Source organism: Cheilinus undulatus, linkage group 12, assembly GCF_018320785.1.
Source record: "Cheilinus undulatus linkage group 12, ASM1832078v1, whole genome shotgun sequence".
Lineage (NCBI taxonomy): Eukaryota > Metazoa > Chordata > Actinopteri > Labriformes > Labridae > Cheilinus > Cheilinus undulatus.
In genome coordinates, this window is record NC_054876.1 from 37,965,707 (window position 1) to 37,981,839 (window position 16,133).

Sequence of the window (16,133 nt, forward strand, 5' to 3'; positions counted from 1 at the left end):
CTTCCTTAGAATCTCTTTTCAACTGCTTGAACCAGCGAGGTCATTCTTTCGGTCATTACCCACAGCTTATGACCATAGGTGGGGGTTGGAACATACATTGACCGGTAAATCAAAAGCTTTGCCTCCTGGCTCAGCTCTCTCTTCACAGCAATGGGCCAGTAAAATGCCTGCAACACTGCACCAATCTGCCTGTGAGTCTTACTGTCCATACCACCCTCACTCATGAACAAGACCCTGAGATACTTGAACTCCTTCACTTGGAGCAAAGCCTTGCTCTAGGCTGATCGCTCCCTCAACAGACCCTCATGAACTGGACACCAAGGACTGGAGTTACCTCGCCAAGAAAGGGGAAACCGGGGTGTCCCCCTGGAGCCAGACCTGTGTGGTAGCACAGTTGCAAGTGTCTGGTGGCCCTCTTTCTCTCCATGTGGCCCAGTCGGGCTCAGCCCGAAAGGACAGCATGGAGCCGCCACCCTATTGGCTCACCACCCCAAGGATAGGCATGGGGGCATATGCAGACCGGGTGGCAGGAAAGGGTGGAAGCCTAGGCATAATGGAACATAAAGGCAACTAGGGACATAAAGACCCCAAAAATCTTTAAATTAACAGACTTTCTTCGCAATCATGGTGCAACAGATAGGTCACAACCCATGTATGTAAGCTATAGTGGACTGTCCAGGTTTGAGCTCGACCTGTAGTTCTTTTCCTTTACATAATTCCTCACTCTGACTTCCTGCTCTGTCCTTATGTAAGATAACACAAAAAGCCCAAAAATAAATCTTGGAAAAATTAGCTGACTATGGCTTAAGAGATGGATGTTCCACTCGAACAGCAGAACAGAGACTTCTGCATAGTTAATGTGGTAAAGCTTACATCAACAATGACTTCACGGGTTATCAGAGAAACACATTAAAATATTTTCTCTGAGGTGATAAGCAATTCATTTTCCTCACTGTCACTGCGCTGCACTGCATGAATGCAAAACTGTAACTGGTGAACTATCTCAAATATTATCAATGTGACGTTTAATCAACAGACATTCCAGTTTATCTTTGTGCAAACACTGATTTTACATGTAATGGTAGGACAGTTCCTGCTGATGTTAAACCTGAAAGACTATCTATAACCCAAATACGCACACTCAGAATTACGTTTCTGCTTTTATCTCTTTTGCAGCTATAGGAGGGATTATAACAGTGTTTTTGCTTGTGTTTGTGATTAGATGCACATGCCACACGTGTAATGGCAAAGATAGTGTGATAGAGTAAGAGAAGTAGCACAAACGGTTGTATAATGACCTAAAAGGTTGGAAAAATTTTTGGGGAATAACCCTTACAATGACACGGTTAGGTTTTTAAGGTTGGATGTGCTTTGCCTCGGAGACTGCAAGTGTAAACCGAAATATTATTTTGCAAATAGGGCCCACGATTGAAAGATGTAGGACCCTGTTGGGTAGGAAAAGCATCTTGTGAGTTGCTCATGTTTATGAGAAAAAAAAACAACTAAACCCCAGGGATAATTCCCTTTAACAGACATGCATTTATGCTTACTGAACTAGCTTAGTAGGTCAAAGATATCATTTATCTATTCTGTTCAACTTAGATAATTAAAGACAGCAGTCTTTTAGATATGCTGAAGAATAAAAGCATCCTTTTCTGGATCACTGAGGGTAAAAATCATTTAATTGTAGTCCTTAAACTCTTGGTTAAAGTACTGGCAGAGTGCCATGAAGCTAAACAGTTGCATGAATAAACAAAGTTCTCAAATGATCAAAGGGAAGTACCACAAGCAGTTGTGGTGGAGGAGGAGCAGCGTGGGAGGAGCACAGTAAATAAAAAGTCATTTCTGTGAAAATAAAAGAAGGAGTAACCATCTCTACAAGCCTTTATCCGTTGTACTACAAAGGAATCCTGTCCAGGAGCGAGTTCTGCTGCAGAATGCCTCTCTCTGATGCACTGGCCGTCATTGGGGGATTAACAGTTGTTTTCTTTGCCTGGAAAGTTTGGTGTGGATTTCGAGAATTTGTCCTGTCACAGTTTTGGCAGGAGGATTTAAGGAAATTTGGGCAATGGGCAGGTAACTTCAAATCACACTTATTTTTTCCTAAAGAAACAAAACAGAAAGCTTAAATTTATGCCAGTAATGACGATTTTACTGGCTAGTCTGTGGAGCTGTGTGGCCATGGATAAGTAAGTATATAAATTCAACATTTTTGGACCTGTAAATGAGAATTTGCAGGTCTAACAGAATTGTAGACTAAACAAAAGAGTGCAGAAAGCTAAGGTGTGGTAATGTTTTGGTTTTCTGTCATTGTAAACAGCATACTCCAGTCGTCCTTTCAGTGAGGGTAGGTTTAATAAGCACTCCACATTCCTTCTTGATGGGACATTTCCATGTCTTTGCTTGGAAAAAATGTAATCCCCTGTGTCCACATATCAACTTTGAGTCCCTCTTCACCAATCTTTACAAGTACTTTTCCACATGACAGTTTAACAAAAGTGATTTTTATATCAGCAAGTGAACCCTGAGTATAAATAAAATAAAATTGAGTGTTCTGGGATTCAGTTTGACCATGAATTTTAACCAAACATTTGCATAAGATGTTGTCTTCAGTTCAGATACTGTCAGATGTTTGGTGAAGCCAAGTTTTTACTTTGGTTAACCTTTCCCCTTGTGGGACTAATGAAGGAATATCTTATCTTTCTGATTACAAATTGTGGTTGTCTTGGCTAAAAAGGTCCCACAGTTTTTTAAACTGGAGTCATCTTAAAGTTTGTAATTTTTTTAATGCATGTATCAGATCCACAGGCATGGGCCTTCTGGATGTCCCTTGTTCCAATCATAAACTTAGAGGTGACTAAACTTTTGCAGTGAAAGCCCCTCAACTATGACTACTAACTATTTTGATTGATTGAGTGATGCATGTCACCAATGCATGTTGTAGTTAACACACAAATATTTTCATGTGTGTTGGATGGTGAACAAAAGAGCTACATGTGGCTTCCTGTAGCAACTAGATAAAGAAAGCAGCAGTCAGACACTGAACTGATGTAAATGAAATTTAGACAACACTGTGTAAAAAGTCGAGATCACTGGGTGGCTCTCCAACTATGACCAAATCCTATAACTCAACTAATTTTTGGCCGAGAGTGTCATCATGCAAGTGAAACTGGAAAAGATTGACTGTGGTATCTAGGCAATTGTACTGTTTCATTTAGTTAAAAAAAAAAAGGTGCAGTTGACCAGCATGGAAAACCTCTTGTTCTTAATACTTTTCAGGGCAGCCCCTTCCTTAAATGTGTTTAAGTTCAACCTTATTGAACCTTAAGCAAAGAAATATATCTACTTTCTGTTCTCTGGCGAGATATTATAGTTTTCACCTCCAAAGGTATACTTTTCTACAAAGACTCTCAGTCTTTACAATACATCATTTCTAAAGTCTTACAGCTCTTTTTATATTCAAACTAGATGTGTTCAATGTTGAGAGAGGAGTTCATTTAATTTTAGAACATCATTCCCTATTTACTCTGGGTGTCACTCAGACTATTAGCAAATATTTGCATTGGTTTGTGATTGGGCTCTAATAACATGCAAATTTTGTAGAGGATCAAACATTGCATGTAAGTTACAATACTTACTGATTTGTGGCAAATAACGGAAAACTTCTCTCTGACCTCTAATCATCAAGGTGTTTTCACCACACCAACCAAATTTGGAGGAGATAAAACAAAGCCCAAAAGCAGTGGTGTAAGATAATGTGCTATAAAGAATAGCAATAAAATAAAAAGGCATTATTTTGAACATTAATGAAAATTTCTGACTTTTTGTTGGTTTTTCACCATGACCACTTCGACTTTTTTTGTAGGCCTTGACCTGGTAGATTTGTCTGCCAGCTTTCATACATGTAGGTGATCCCCACCAAATCTTGATGTCTTTGTGCCTGCTATAGGTTGAGATGATGATGATGTCAGACAGCAACGAAGGACTTCAGCATAGAGGAACACTACCCAAAATGCTGTGTTTTGAGCTGTTAAACTAAAAACATTCTTAATTCTTAAAATACTTTTGTGCCCCAAAAATAGTGAAATATATTGTGGACAGGCAGAGTCACACAATGCTCGTGTATGGTCTGTTTCTTCAGAGTGGTCTGGTTTGGTTCAGTACAGTCTGTCTTGATTTAGCACATTAAACTCTGATCTTGCCTGTGTTTCCTTAGCTGATGTCTGTCCACTCACATCTGTTGTGACAAAAAAATCTCTATTTTTAGAGATGCAGATAATTTAGCTCAGCTCAATAGAGTTAGTTGTTTGGCCCCCAAACGGCTCTTTATTTTCGAACAGTTCGGCTTTTTAAATGTGCATCAAACAACAAAAAACAATGGAGAAGAGGAAAGCAGCACTCAAACAGGAGCTAGCCATCACAGATAATGTAAAAGAGTTGTTTTGTAGCACAGGCTTGTTCGTGGATGGCACATTTTTACTCGGTGGATAGTACATCACGGTTTCAGTTGAAAGCATGTTTTGACAAAACAAGTAATTTTTTATATTTCAGCTCAGTTAGCCTCTAAGCTCAGTAGTAATTTGTAATATTTATTGCTTGCACGGCAGGTAAATCCATTAAACTGTGGAAAAGAATCACTTTTTTGTGATGATAATTGCAGTGCATGGACCCATTTGGAGCTTCAAAGTCTTAACTTTCATCTGTTCTCATTCATTCCTAATTGCAGTCCCACTTCCCGACCCCTAACAGACATTCGTAACCACATGATTGCAAACAACCTATAGTCAGTACTGAAGGCATTATGTGGCAGGAGCTATCTTCTGATTTAAAGGCTCAGTGGTTTATATCATTGGCTCAGTGACAGGAGTCTGTCCATCCTGGGCATTTGTGTGAAATTGATATCTCAAGAGCACTTACAGGTTCTCTTCGAACTTTACACAAATGTCCACTCTGACTCAAGCATGAACAAACTAAACTTTGGAGGAAGAACGTCAAAGTTATTTTGGTCTTTAGTCTTGTAATCAGTGTTTCAAGAATGCAACAAGGGATTTTGTCAAATTTGGCAAAAACCTCCTCTTGGACTTGAAAGTGAACTGATTAGATCTTAGAAAACAAGGTTCCTTATTTTTAAGATTATTTTGGAGGCTTTTATTGACTTTATTTAGATAGGATAGCTGAAGAGAGACAGGAACTTTGGGAAAAGAGAGCAGGGGGAAGACATGCACCAAACAGTGCTGAGACCAGAATCAGTCCCATGACCAGTGTGTTGAGGACTACACCCTCTGCATGTGGGCAGCTACTCTACCCACTGAGCCAAAGTGGCTCCTAAGGTTCATTATTTTATGCATTAGTTTAATCTTTGTTCATTCACTAGATCTACAATCTAAAGTTCATTACAAGAACACATAAAGAAATAAGAATCTTACCAATGACACTACCACAACCGCTCCTCCAGCCTTTCTTCCTGACCCATCAAAATATCATTTTCACCAGGTCTGATGCATGCGTAGACTCTGTGAGTTTAGTGGCATGTTAAAGCCACAAATATGAGATTCACTGGGGAATCAAATAATCAGATTAACAGTTATAATGTCTTGTCTTCCAATGGGCCCCTCACACTGCTTCCAGTGCATGAACCTTATAAGACACACGAAGACAGAAAGAATAATGGCATCTTTTATAGAAGGACAGGGCACTTTTTAAACCAGAAAAGTTGGACTATAATATCTTGAGAGTAAAGTCTACATCTTTAAAAACTCTCTTGACTTGATTTATAAAAATGCACATTGTTTAAAAAAGTTTAGAATAGTTAAGAAATTATTACTTTAAGTGACACATCTCTTTCTCTTTGCATAGTTGTTACAGGTGCAACATCAGGCATTGGTAAAGCTTATGCCAGTGAGGTGAGTAACTTTCATATTAAACAATTTCTACTTATAGTTATAGACAGTTGGTGGTTTTCAGACCTACTGTATTATCTTTCACTGTATTGTATTCTTGGTTCAGAGAACTGCCAAACCTGTCTGTTCACATTTTTCTTTTAGTTGGCACAAAGAGGCCTGGATGTTGTTTTGGTAAGCAGATCTGCTGATAAGCTTCAAGCCACTGCAAAAGAGATAGGTGAGCTATGTCTAAATGCCGCAGTTGTACTGCTGTTTTCCTTTTACAGTTAACAGCATGCATTCTCATGCAAATAAGGGGAAATCTTAATGAAACAATCTGATAAAGCACCAAAAAAAGCAATAAACCAAAAACGGAAATACATGAAACTTGTTTCTCTTTCAGAGGAAAGTTATGGACGAAAGACTCGCACCATCCAAGTGGACTTTACAGATGGCCACAGTATCTATCCTACCATAGCGAAGGAACTACAAGGACTGGAGATTGGAATTCTGGGTAATGAAAACACCAAATACCAGAGTAAAGCAGAAATAGTAAACTAGGCTTCAGTATAGCAGAAAATGTTTCAAGTGTTGTACATGAAAAGAAATAAGAGAAAGAGAGTAAAGAATTCTGTTATTGCAAACTGGCTGGAAAAAGACCATCACCTGGGCACACAACCTGGCATGCCAGATGGAATGTTTTACATACCACAAGATACACACTTTACAAACAACAGTATTTGACCACACCTGTAAATTGTTTAATTCAGGTGTTTCAATCAGATCTGTTGCCACAAGTGACTAAAATCATGCACCTACACATGCAGTCTCCATTTGCGAACATTTGTGATATAGAATGGGTCATTCTGTAGAGCTCAGTGACTTCAAGCGTAGTACTGTGATGGACACCACCTTAGCAGTAAGGCGGTTTGTGATATGTAATCCCTGCTGGAATTCCAAAGTCAACTGTATGTGATATTATTAGTGGAAGGGTTCAGGAACAACAGCAACCCATGCTAAGTTGCATGGTGCTTAAAAGTCACCAACACTCTGCTGACTCAACACAATCAGCAGAGTGTTGGTGACTTTTAGCTGAAGGTTTCTGAAGTGGCATTAATGTAAACACAAAAACTGTGTAGTGGGGGCTTTACTGAATGGGTTTCCATGGCCGGGTAGTTGCATGCAATCACCATGTCCAATGCCAAGAATTGAAAGGAGTGGTGTAAAGCGCACAGACGCTGGACTTTGGCGCAGTGGAAACATGTTCTGTGGAGTAAAGAATCACACGTCTCTGTCTGGCAGATGCCAGGAGAATATTACTTGCCTGACTGCATTGTGCCAGCTGTGAAGTTTAGTGGAGGAGGGATAATGGTATGGGGCTGTTTTTTGGGGTTCTAGCTAGGTCCCTTATCTCAAATGAAGGGCAGTCTTAATGCTTCAGCATACCAAGACATTTTGGACAATGCTATGCTTCCAACTCTGTGGCAACAGTTTGGGGAAGGCCCTTTTCTGTTCCAACATGACTGCACCCCAGTGCACAAAGAAAGGACTATAAAGACATGGTTTGATGATTTTGGTGTAGACGAACTTGACAACACATCGGGTACCTTTGGGATGAACTGGAATGGAGATGGATGGAGATAATGGAGGCTGTTAAAAGGGAGGCCAACTCCATATTAAAGTACATGTATTTGACTGCAATGTCATTACAGACCCTGTTGGTGTAATGGTCATGTGGCCAAATACTTTTGCCCATATTGTGTATTTCCATCTGGGCAACAGGCCGCTGCTGGTGTTTGAAAGGGCATAACCTTGAAAAAACCTCAGAGTTATCCTGTCTATCACATTTATTGCAGGCCTACCAGAGCAACCAATCATATGACATAGCAGACATGCGCTGCCTCAGATTATTAAAGACATGGCCCGAGCTTGACATTATTGTTGTTTATTATCAGTGGAGCAAGTTGGTAAATTAAAGTCTTGCTGAAGCCAGACAAAGCAAGAGCAAAGAAAAGCTTTCAGTGTGGCTCTTTTCGCTTTCTTTACTAAAGAAATGTTCGGTTCTGATCAAATTACTGCTTTAGCTGCATCCAGGCTAATCTTTTCAACACTCTTCACCACAGGTCAGCAGCACAACTAAACCTCGATGACAGATTTCTTTCCAGATGACACTGACTGGTCCAGTCATTCTCAGATAAAGGACAAGGGAATCAGCTTGAAGCTTTGCAAGATATTCGCATGATGATTGAGATGGAATCTGGCAAATCCATCTGCTTTTTAAGGTTACTGGGCACTGAGCCAGTCACCACACTTAAAGTGACTGTTGACAAAGACAACATGAGGCAACCTTCCATGACTTAACTGCTGCCAGAAGAATTAGCTTTGGGCAAACAAAGACAACAGGGTGGACATGTAGCCTTATGTCTAATGATGAGCTTTAAAGTTCAATAATTAACACAATAAATTCTGTTTTATTCACATAAAAATGACACCACAGGTTAAAATAACTCCTGTGTAGAAGGCCTTTTCACCAGGCTTCTCTCCTCTTTCTGTGTTTTCTGCTGACTCTCTGTGGATTTGTGCCTCTCTGACTCTGGTGACATGTTACACTGCTGAAAGGACACTGCAGCGTGTTGGCGTGTCCATTAAGGGCAATGCTGCTTATGCCTTTGTCAGGCCCAAGCACCTACCTAGGAACATGCTGATCCTGCGTTCCCAGCTCTCACCATAGATCAGTAGCAGTCAGAGAAATCTGAATGCTGATAGATGTATGACTAGCTGCCTGACTTGTCCAATTTTAAAAGCCAGTTTTTCACTTATAAGGACATTGGGATTCCTTAAAATCAGGGTTCTGGATTTGGCTGGCTTGAGACTCATCAAAAATCAAGTAAAGAGCTTCTCCAGTCCTTGGAGGAGCCATCAGTGATGCTATTGTATATTAGGTTCTCCATAAAACATGGTGGCTGCAAGGTCTCAGAAAAATGCATATCCAAAAAGTTTTGCATTGACAGGAGAGATTAATGTAAATAGATACAAACACAGAAAACAGCTACAACATGAACACAAACACATGTTTGTTTGGTCTTGTCTCAGGGATCAGCGGAGGAACCCATCTTATTGGTTCTATTACATCCAGGCATGCTTGAAACTCATCCTTTCTGCACTGCAGTAGGAGCCTATCCCAGCTGCCATTGGGTGACATAACCTTGGACCAATGCTGGACTGGGAAGGAAATTTGGCCCTGGCATTTTTTATGCCTACCAGCCTTTTACTTCTGGTCAAACATGACATAACATGACTTTGACCCCTTTAATAGCACTACCCAGTTATTCCCAAAAACTATTAAAAAGTTGAGTATTAAATCCATTTCCCATCCATTTTCTGTACCACTTATCACATTGGTGGTCGCAGGGGGACTGGAGCCTATCCCAGCTGTCACTGCATGAGAGGCAGGGTACACTGGACTGGCCACCAGTCAATCGCAGGGCTGACATATAGACGCAGACAACCAGGCATGCTCACACTCACACCTACAATATAGAATCACCAGTTAACCTGATGAGCATGTTTTGGTGGTGGGAGGAAGCAGAGAGAACCCAAACATGCACAGGGAGAACATGCAGACTCTGCACAAAAAGGCCCTGACTGGGAAGTGAACCAGGGGCCTTCTTGCTGTGAGGCAACAGCGCTAATCCCTACGCCGCTGTGCAGCCCTGAGTAGTTGCTATTAACAAATAAAATTATGAGTTCTCACTCTAATTTTTCTGATCCTTTGGGTGTCAGAGGTGAACATAGTGGAAATTTCCTCACTCAAGTAGACAAACATAAAAAGTAAGCAATCATTACGACGACAAAATAACATCAAACCAGCCCCAGAGTGCATCATCCCACTAGGAAAATCCCCTGTGTGCCAGAGTACCAGTCCAACCCTGCCCTGGACACATTAACAGCCAATCACAGGCCTGACGTATAGAGACAAACAACCAGGCATGCTCATACTCATACTGTACCCATGGTCAATTTAGAGTCAACAATTAACCTAGTGAGCCTGTTTATGGGAAGGAAGCTAGATTGCCCAGAAAGAGCCTGTCTGACTGGGATTCAAACCAGGTACCCTCTTGCTGTGAGGAAATAGCATCAACCCTTTCACCAGTATGCGTAACCACAAAACCTGAGTCCTAAATTATATTGTATCTTTCTTGACTGAACATTAACGACATAAACCCTGAACTGCATTGTATCCCTTTTGATGTCCTGTCTCCTCAGTTGTACAACTAGTTGTATAGATGTAAAAATGATAGTATGAAGATAATAATACAGCTTAAAGCCCTGAATTTAGACAAATACTTATTAACAAGGTTTTTCTTGTTTGTGTTTTTGTCACCCACACAGTAAACAATGTCGGAATGATGTACTCTGACTCTGTCGACTATTTCTTGGATGTCCCAGATGCTGAACAGGTGAGTTTTTCATTCTAATATCATTTTTAAACAACTAATTGTTAAAAAAAACTGTTTAAAAATGTTTCTTCCTTGTGTTTTTATGACCAGAGAATCACTGAAGTCATCAACTGTAACGTGCTGTCTGTCCCTCATGTAAGATATGCACAAGTATCTCCAGTATGAATGTTATGTTCTTACATTTTGTTTTCTGTTCACTGCATTATAAAAGCTGTTTTTTTTTTATCATGCACACAGATGACCCGACTAGTTCTTCCAGACATGATAGAAAGGTATTGTGAAAAACAGCCAAACAGAAAAATGCAAATGTAGTGATGACTGTTGAAGGGCTGATAAATGGATGTTTATCTAACCTCTCTTTCTAAGAGGAAAAGGCCTGATCATCAACATATCCTCTCTAGTGGGCAGCCGCCCTCATCCCTTGGTGGCTCTTTATTCCTCTTCTAAGGTACTTTCTTCTCCAGCTTAGTCTGTTATGAGACAGTTTGGTTTGAGAGGCTGTATTTTAACACTCACTACATTAAAATGCTTTGCACTGATTGGTCAAACGAAGTGCAAGTCTCACATCTTTGACAACATTTTGGTTAGTTTGGACATTGCACTCTACAAGATAAGAGGAACCTTATGCCTCTGTGGTGTAACCAAACAATGACACAGCACAAGTTACAACCAAACTGGTTTCAGTGAGTGGCATTACATAAACTTGTGTATGTTGCTTTCCGTGTTTTATTGTTATTGTTGTTTTAAAAAGCACCATACAGTGCCGTGAAAAAATATTTGCCCCCTTTTCTGATTCCTGTGTTTCTTGCATATTTATCACAAATGTTTCAGATCATCAAACCATTTTTTATTTTCCACAAAGACAGCCCAAGAAAATAGAAAATGCAGCGTCTGGTTTGGGGGGGGGGGGTCAAACCTATCTGGCCCTTTGTGAAAAAGTAATTCCCCACCTCGTTAAATCAGGAGTTAACTGTGATTAACCACAGTTCTTGGAAACCTTAGTTCAATTTCACTGGCCACACCTAGACTTGATTACCACCAGATTTGTTGAATCAAGAAACCACTTTAATAGAACCTGTAAGACAAAGTGAAGTAGGCTACAAGATCTCAAAAAGAAACGCATCATGCCACGATCCAAAGAAATTCAAGAACAAATGAGAAACAAAGTGATTGAAATCTATCAGTCTGGAAAAGGTTACTAAGCCATTTCCAAGGCTTTGAGACTCCAGCGAACCACGGTCAGAGCCATTATCCACAAATGGAGATAACCGTGAACACTGGTGAACCTTCCCAGGAGTGGTCAGCCAACCAAAATGACTCCAAGACTGCAACGACGACTTATCCAGGAGGTCACAAAAGAATCCAGAACCACATCCAAAAAACTACAGGCCTCACTGGCCTCTGTTAAGGTCAGAGTTCATGACTCAACCATAATAAAGACACTGGGCAAAAATGGCATCCATGGGAGAGTTCCAAGGCCAAACCCACTGCTGACAAAAAAGAGCACAAAGGCTCATCTCACATTTTTCAAGAAACATCCTGATGATCTCCAAGACTTTTGGAGAAATATTCTGTGGACTGACGAGACAAAAGTTGAACTCTTTGGAAGGTACGCTGCCCGTTACATCTGGTGTAAAAATAACACAGCATTTGATAAAAAAGAACATCATGCCAACAGTCAAACATGGTGGTGGCAGTGTGATGGTCTGGGGTTGCTTTGCTGCTTCAGGACCTGGACCACTTGCTGTGATTGATGGAACAATGAATTCTGCTGTCTACCAGACAATCCTGAGGGCCAATGTCCGCCCATAAGTTCATGACCTCAAGCTCAAGCGCTCTTGGGTTATGCAGCAGGACAACAACCTAGATATTCCAGCAAGTCCCCCTCTGAATGGCTCAAAATAAACAAAATTAAGGATTTGGAGTAGTCAAGTCAGGGTCTGGACTTAAATCCATTTGATATGCTGTGGTGTGACCTTAAATGGGCAGTTCATGCTGGAAAACCCTCCAATATGACCGAGTTAAAACAAACCTGCAAAGAAGAGTGGGCCAAAATTCCTCCACAGCGATGCGAAAGACTCATCACCAGTTATTGCAAATGCTTGATTTCAGTTATTGCTGCCAAGGGTGGCACAACCAGTTATTAGGTTCAGGGGGCAATTACTTTTTCACATAGGGCCAGATAGGTTTGGATTTTTTCCCCCCTAAAATATTAAACTAGAAAAGCACTCAGAGAGCGCAGACCTCCGCCATCAGCCCTATCTCCCAATAGTGAAGAATCCTTTAAAAACATTTCTGGATTCACGGTGATCCGGATCACTCCCAAAATCTAATTCGCCGATTTCTCACTCCCCAGTGGGGAGGAGACACGGTGAGGCAATTCATTGGCTCCGCTACGTGTGGACCACATGGCGGAAGCACCCATGGTCTCACCGGACGACCAAAAGTTATGGCAGAGGGTGAATATTCCACTATTCCTCCCAGCATTGTGAGTATTCTCGCTACAATTCGCTGTCCTTCTCTCTGTTACACTCCGACTTGTCTCCTTGACCGGGCGTGTGTCTTTCAAACTCTCTAAACTCCAAAACTTTGACTAAGTTACTCATGTCCACCATCTCCTGGTATAAAGTGGTAACAGTGCAGACATCTCCCAACAGTACAGAATCCTTTAAAAAATTCCTGGATCCAGACAGTGATCCAGATCAGTCCCAAAATCTAATCAGTTTTTTCTTATGCAATTTCTGACATTTCCTGAAAATTTCATCAAAATCTGTCCATGACCTTTGAGTTATGTTGCTAACAAACAAACAAACAAACCCACCTGATCACATAACCTCCTTGGTGGAGGTAATAATCATTCAGATACTGCACTACACTTTGTGAAATACTTGGGTTCTCTTTGTGAAATATAAAAATTGGTTTGATGACCAAAAACATTTAAGTGTGATAAATATGCAAAAACATTAGGAATCAGAAAGGGGCAAATACTTTTTCATGGCACTGTATATGTTTGGGCATATAAACAGTACATCCTGTTTTGGAAATTTATCCTGGCATTGAGAAACCTGGTTCTGCTACCTGGAGAACTCAGAAAGAAAACAGGGTACCCCTTATCTGTAGTGTAATGCTGGCATTTAACAGTGCTGAGTCTGTAATAAGCTGTAGTGGTCTCATATTTCTTAAAAATTGCTGAAGTTTGTGTTAAAAACAGAATGAACATCAGATGCCTACACAGTCAAGATGTGGTCATCTGAAACTAGAATACATATTTAATACACAGTAATATAAAAAGGGATATGGTATTTCTGTACATATTTCTGTACACATTCCGTAAAACACTATATTCTGCATATAACTAAAACCGGGATAAGACTCATAACTGGGCTACTCAAGTCCATGTTAACCCACTCACTGTAAACACACTCACTCAATCATATCTGGTGCAACAGGCCACAGATACTGCCATCTGTATGTATCTACCAATTAATCCAGTCAGTACGATCACAAGCACAAATTTCCCTGGTTATTGCTCATCGTGTCTCTCACCCACTGGTCTGCTTTTTTGACTTACCCTGTCTTCTCTTTTCCTTAGAGTTTTGTGTCATTTTTCTCTCAATGTCTGCATGCTGAGTACCAGTCAAAGGGAATCACTGTTCAGGTAAGTTTGTAAAACCCTCAAAGGTGATATTCAAATATTAAGTCATCAAATAAGAGACAAAAAAGCCGACCACCACAGTTGATGTCGTAACTGCAGTCATCTTCTGAATGCAACAGATGCAGAGATTTGATCAAAAGTCCTGTCTCTGACAAGTCAGGTAGCTTTAGTTTGTGGCATTTGGTGGCCAATTAGTAGCCCCTGCAGTTTGAGAACCACTGATTTAAGGTCACTTCTTTTTAAGGCCTTTATAAGTCAACTCTCAGATGCTTTTATGTCTTTTATTAAGGCAGTGGGTAGACTAAAGCCAGAAACTGGGGAATGACATGTGGGAAAGGAGCCACAGGATGGACCCGCTTTGAGTACAACAGTCTATAAAAGTATGTTGGATGTTTTACCCTTTTATTGACTTTGTAAATCAATCATTATCAATATTATTTGCCTTTTTTGTTTAAAACATTACTGAAGTACTCTTTAATATTAAAATTAAAACAGACTTCTACAAAGTATTGTCAAAAAATACAAATATGTAATGTAAAATAGTAACTGTATAAATACTCAGTCCCTTCAAGTCAGTATTTAGTAGATAGACCTTTGGCTGCAATCACAGCGCTGAGTCTGTGTTGATAGGTCTTAGTCAGGCTTGCACATCTGCTGAAGCTCTGTCACGTTGCAAAGGGATCATGTGTGAACAGCCCTTTTCAAGCCCAAATTCTCTGTTGGACTGAGGTCTTGGCTTTGACTCGGCCACTCCAGAACATTCACCTTGTTGTCTTTAAACCTTATTTCGCCATAGATATTTTCATTTAATTGGCATTACTTTGTAGAGGTCTTTTTCACTTTGACATTTAAGAGTTTTTTGTTTGTTTGTTTTTTGGTCAAAAAGATATGATAATATTGACCATGACTGATTTGTAAAATTAATTAAAAGGATAAAACATCCAATGGGACGAGTGCTTTTTATAGGTGCTGTACTTACAGTGTTTTAGCAGAAAGGTGATAGGCATTCAGGGTGCTTTTGAGGTTTCTGTGTGTCCTGGCAAAAGCTAATTTGAAAAGTGTTATTTACTGTCTGAACAAACATTAAACAAATAGAATGAACCTTTACCCCATGCTGCTCTCATTGGCTCAGGTTGTACTTTTTTTTTACTCCATTTGAAGCTTCATTAGACACACTGTGGTTCTTAGGTAACAAATTCACTGATAAAATAAGTCATGCACATGTACTGATCAACTTTAACCTATCTGCAGTGTGTGGCTCCCTTCATGGTGTCTTCCAACATGACTAAACATGTGGAGAACAGCTTCGCGGTGATGCCTGCACCAGTGTTCGCTCGGAGGGCTTTGAACACCGTGGGTCTGTCCAGCTACACCACCGGCTGCCTATTCCACACTCTCCAGGTCAGAGATATAACAAACTGTGACCACTCCTAGCTATTTCTCTGCTGCTGTACCCTAACACCTCTTCTTCTCTCTCCCATCATCCCACAGAGCATGGTCCTAAGAGTACTCCTGCCTGACTGGCTTCGTCTGTCATCGTCCTTTATCAAAAAGCAATACGCCTTCTTAAAAGTCCTAAACAAAAAGTCAGACTAGTGAGAAAGATGGAGATGTTTCTGCACCTGTGAAGAGGATGGGGATCACCAAATGGAAGATGATCAACATAAACTGATTATTTTTCCAACTTTATTTATTTGTTGTTGATATCAGGAAACATTAACATGTACAAAAGAGACATACACTTCCATCGTTACAGGAAGGCTGGACAACCAAGAAAAAATATTTAAAAGACAACTTAAGATAAGTGAAAAAAGAACAAAAACAACAATAGGAACAGTAAAATGAAATAAGTTTATAAGGATGTATAAATAAAGAGTATATATATACAGATGGAATAAATATTGAGTAAAATGTATGACAAATAAGGGGCACATAGAAATAAAAAACACCTTCCAAGCAGATACTCACATAAATAGTTAAATCATTGCTGTATGTTTTTCTATACATCCATGTGACATAGTTTTACTGCAATTATTTGAAAGTTAAACAGGCTTATAGTTCAGCTTGTAAGGCTGCAATACTGTCTGATATTTAGAGTATAGGGGCTACAGTGATAAAGAGAAGACAGCTTGTAAT

General features: G+C 40.1%; 1 protein-coding gene across 1 annotated transcript; it reads left to right on the top strand.

Moving 5' to 3' along the window:
- The first annotated feature begins 1,865 nt into the window (after window positions 1-1,865).
- Window positions 1,866-15,958, top strand: hsd20b2 (hydroxysteroid (20-beta) dehydrogenase 2). Its single transcript, XM_041800586.1, has 11 exons — window positions 1,866-2,076; window positions 5,857-5,903; window positions 6,045-6,120; window positions 6,286-6,396; window positions 10,275-10,342; window positions 10,433-10,477; window positions 10,580-10,614; window positions 10,709-10,790; window positions 13,935-14,000; window positions 15,249-15,398; window positions 15,489-15,958. The coding sequence occupies exons 1-11, from the start codon at window positions 1,938-1,940 to the stop codon at window positions 15,591-15,593; spliced, it is 924 nt and encodes a 307-aa protein (XP_041656520.1). The 5' UTR covers window positions 1,866-1,937; the 3' UTR covers window positions 15,594-15,958.
- Window positions 15,959-16,133: the final 175 nt, after the last annotated feature.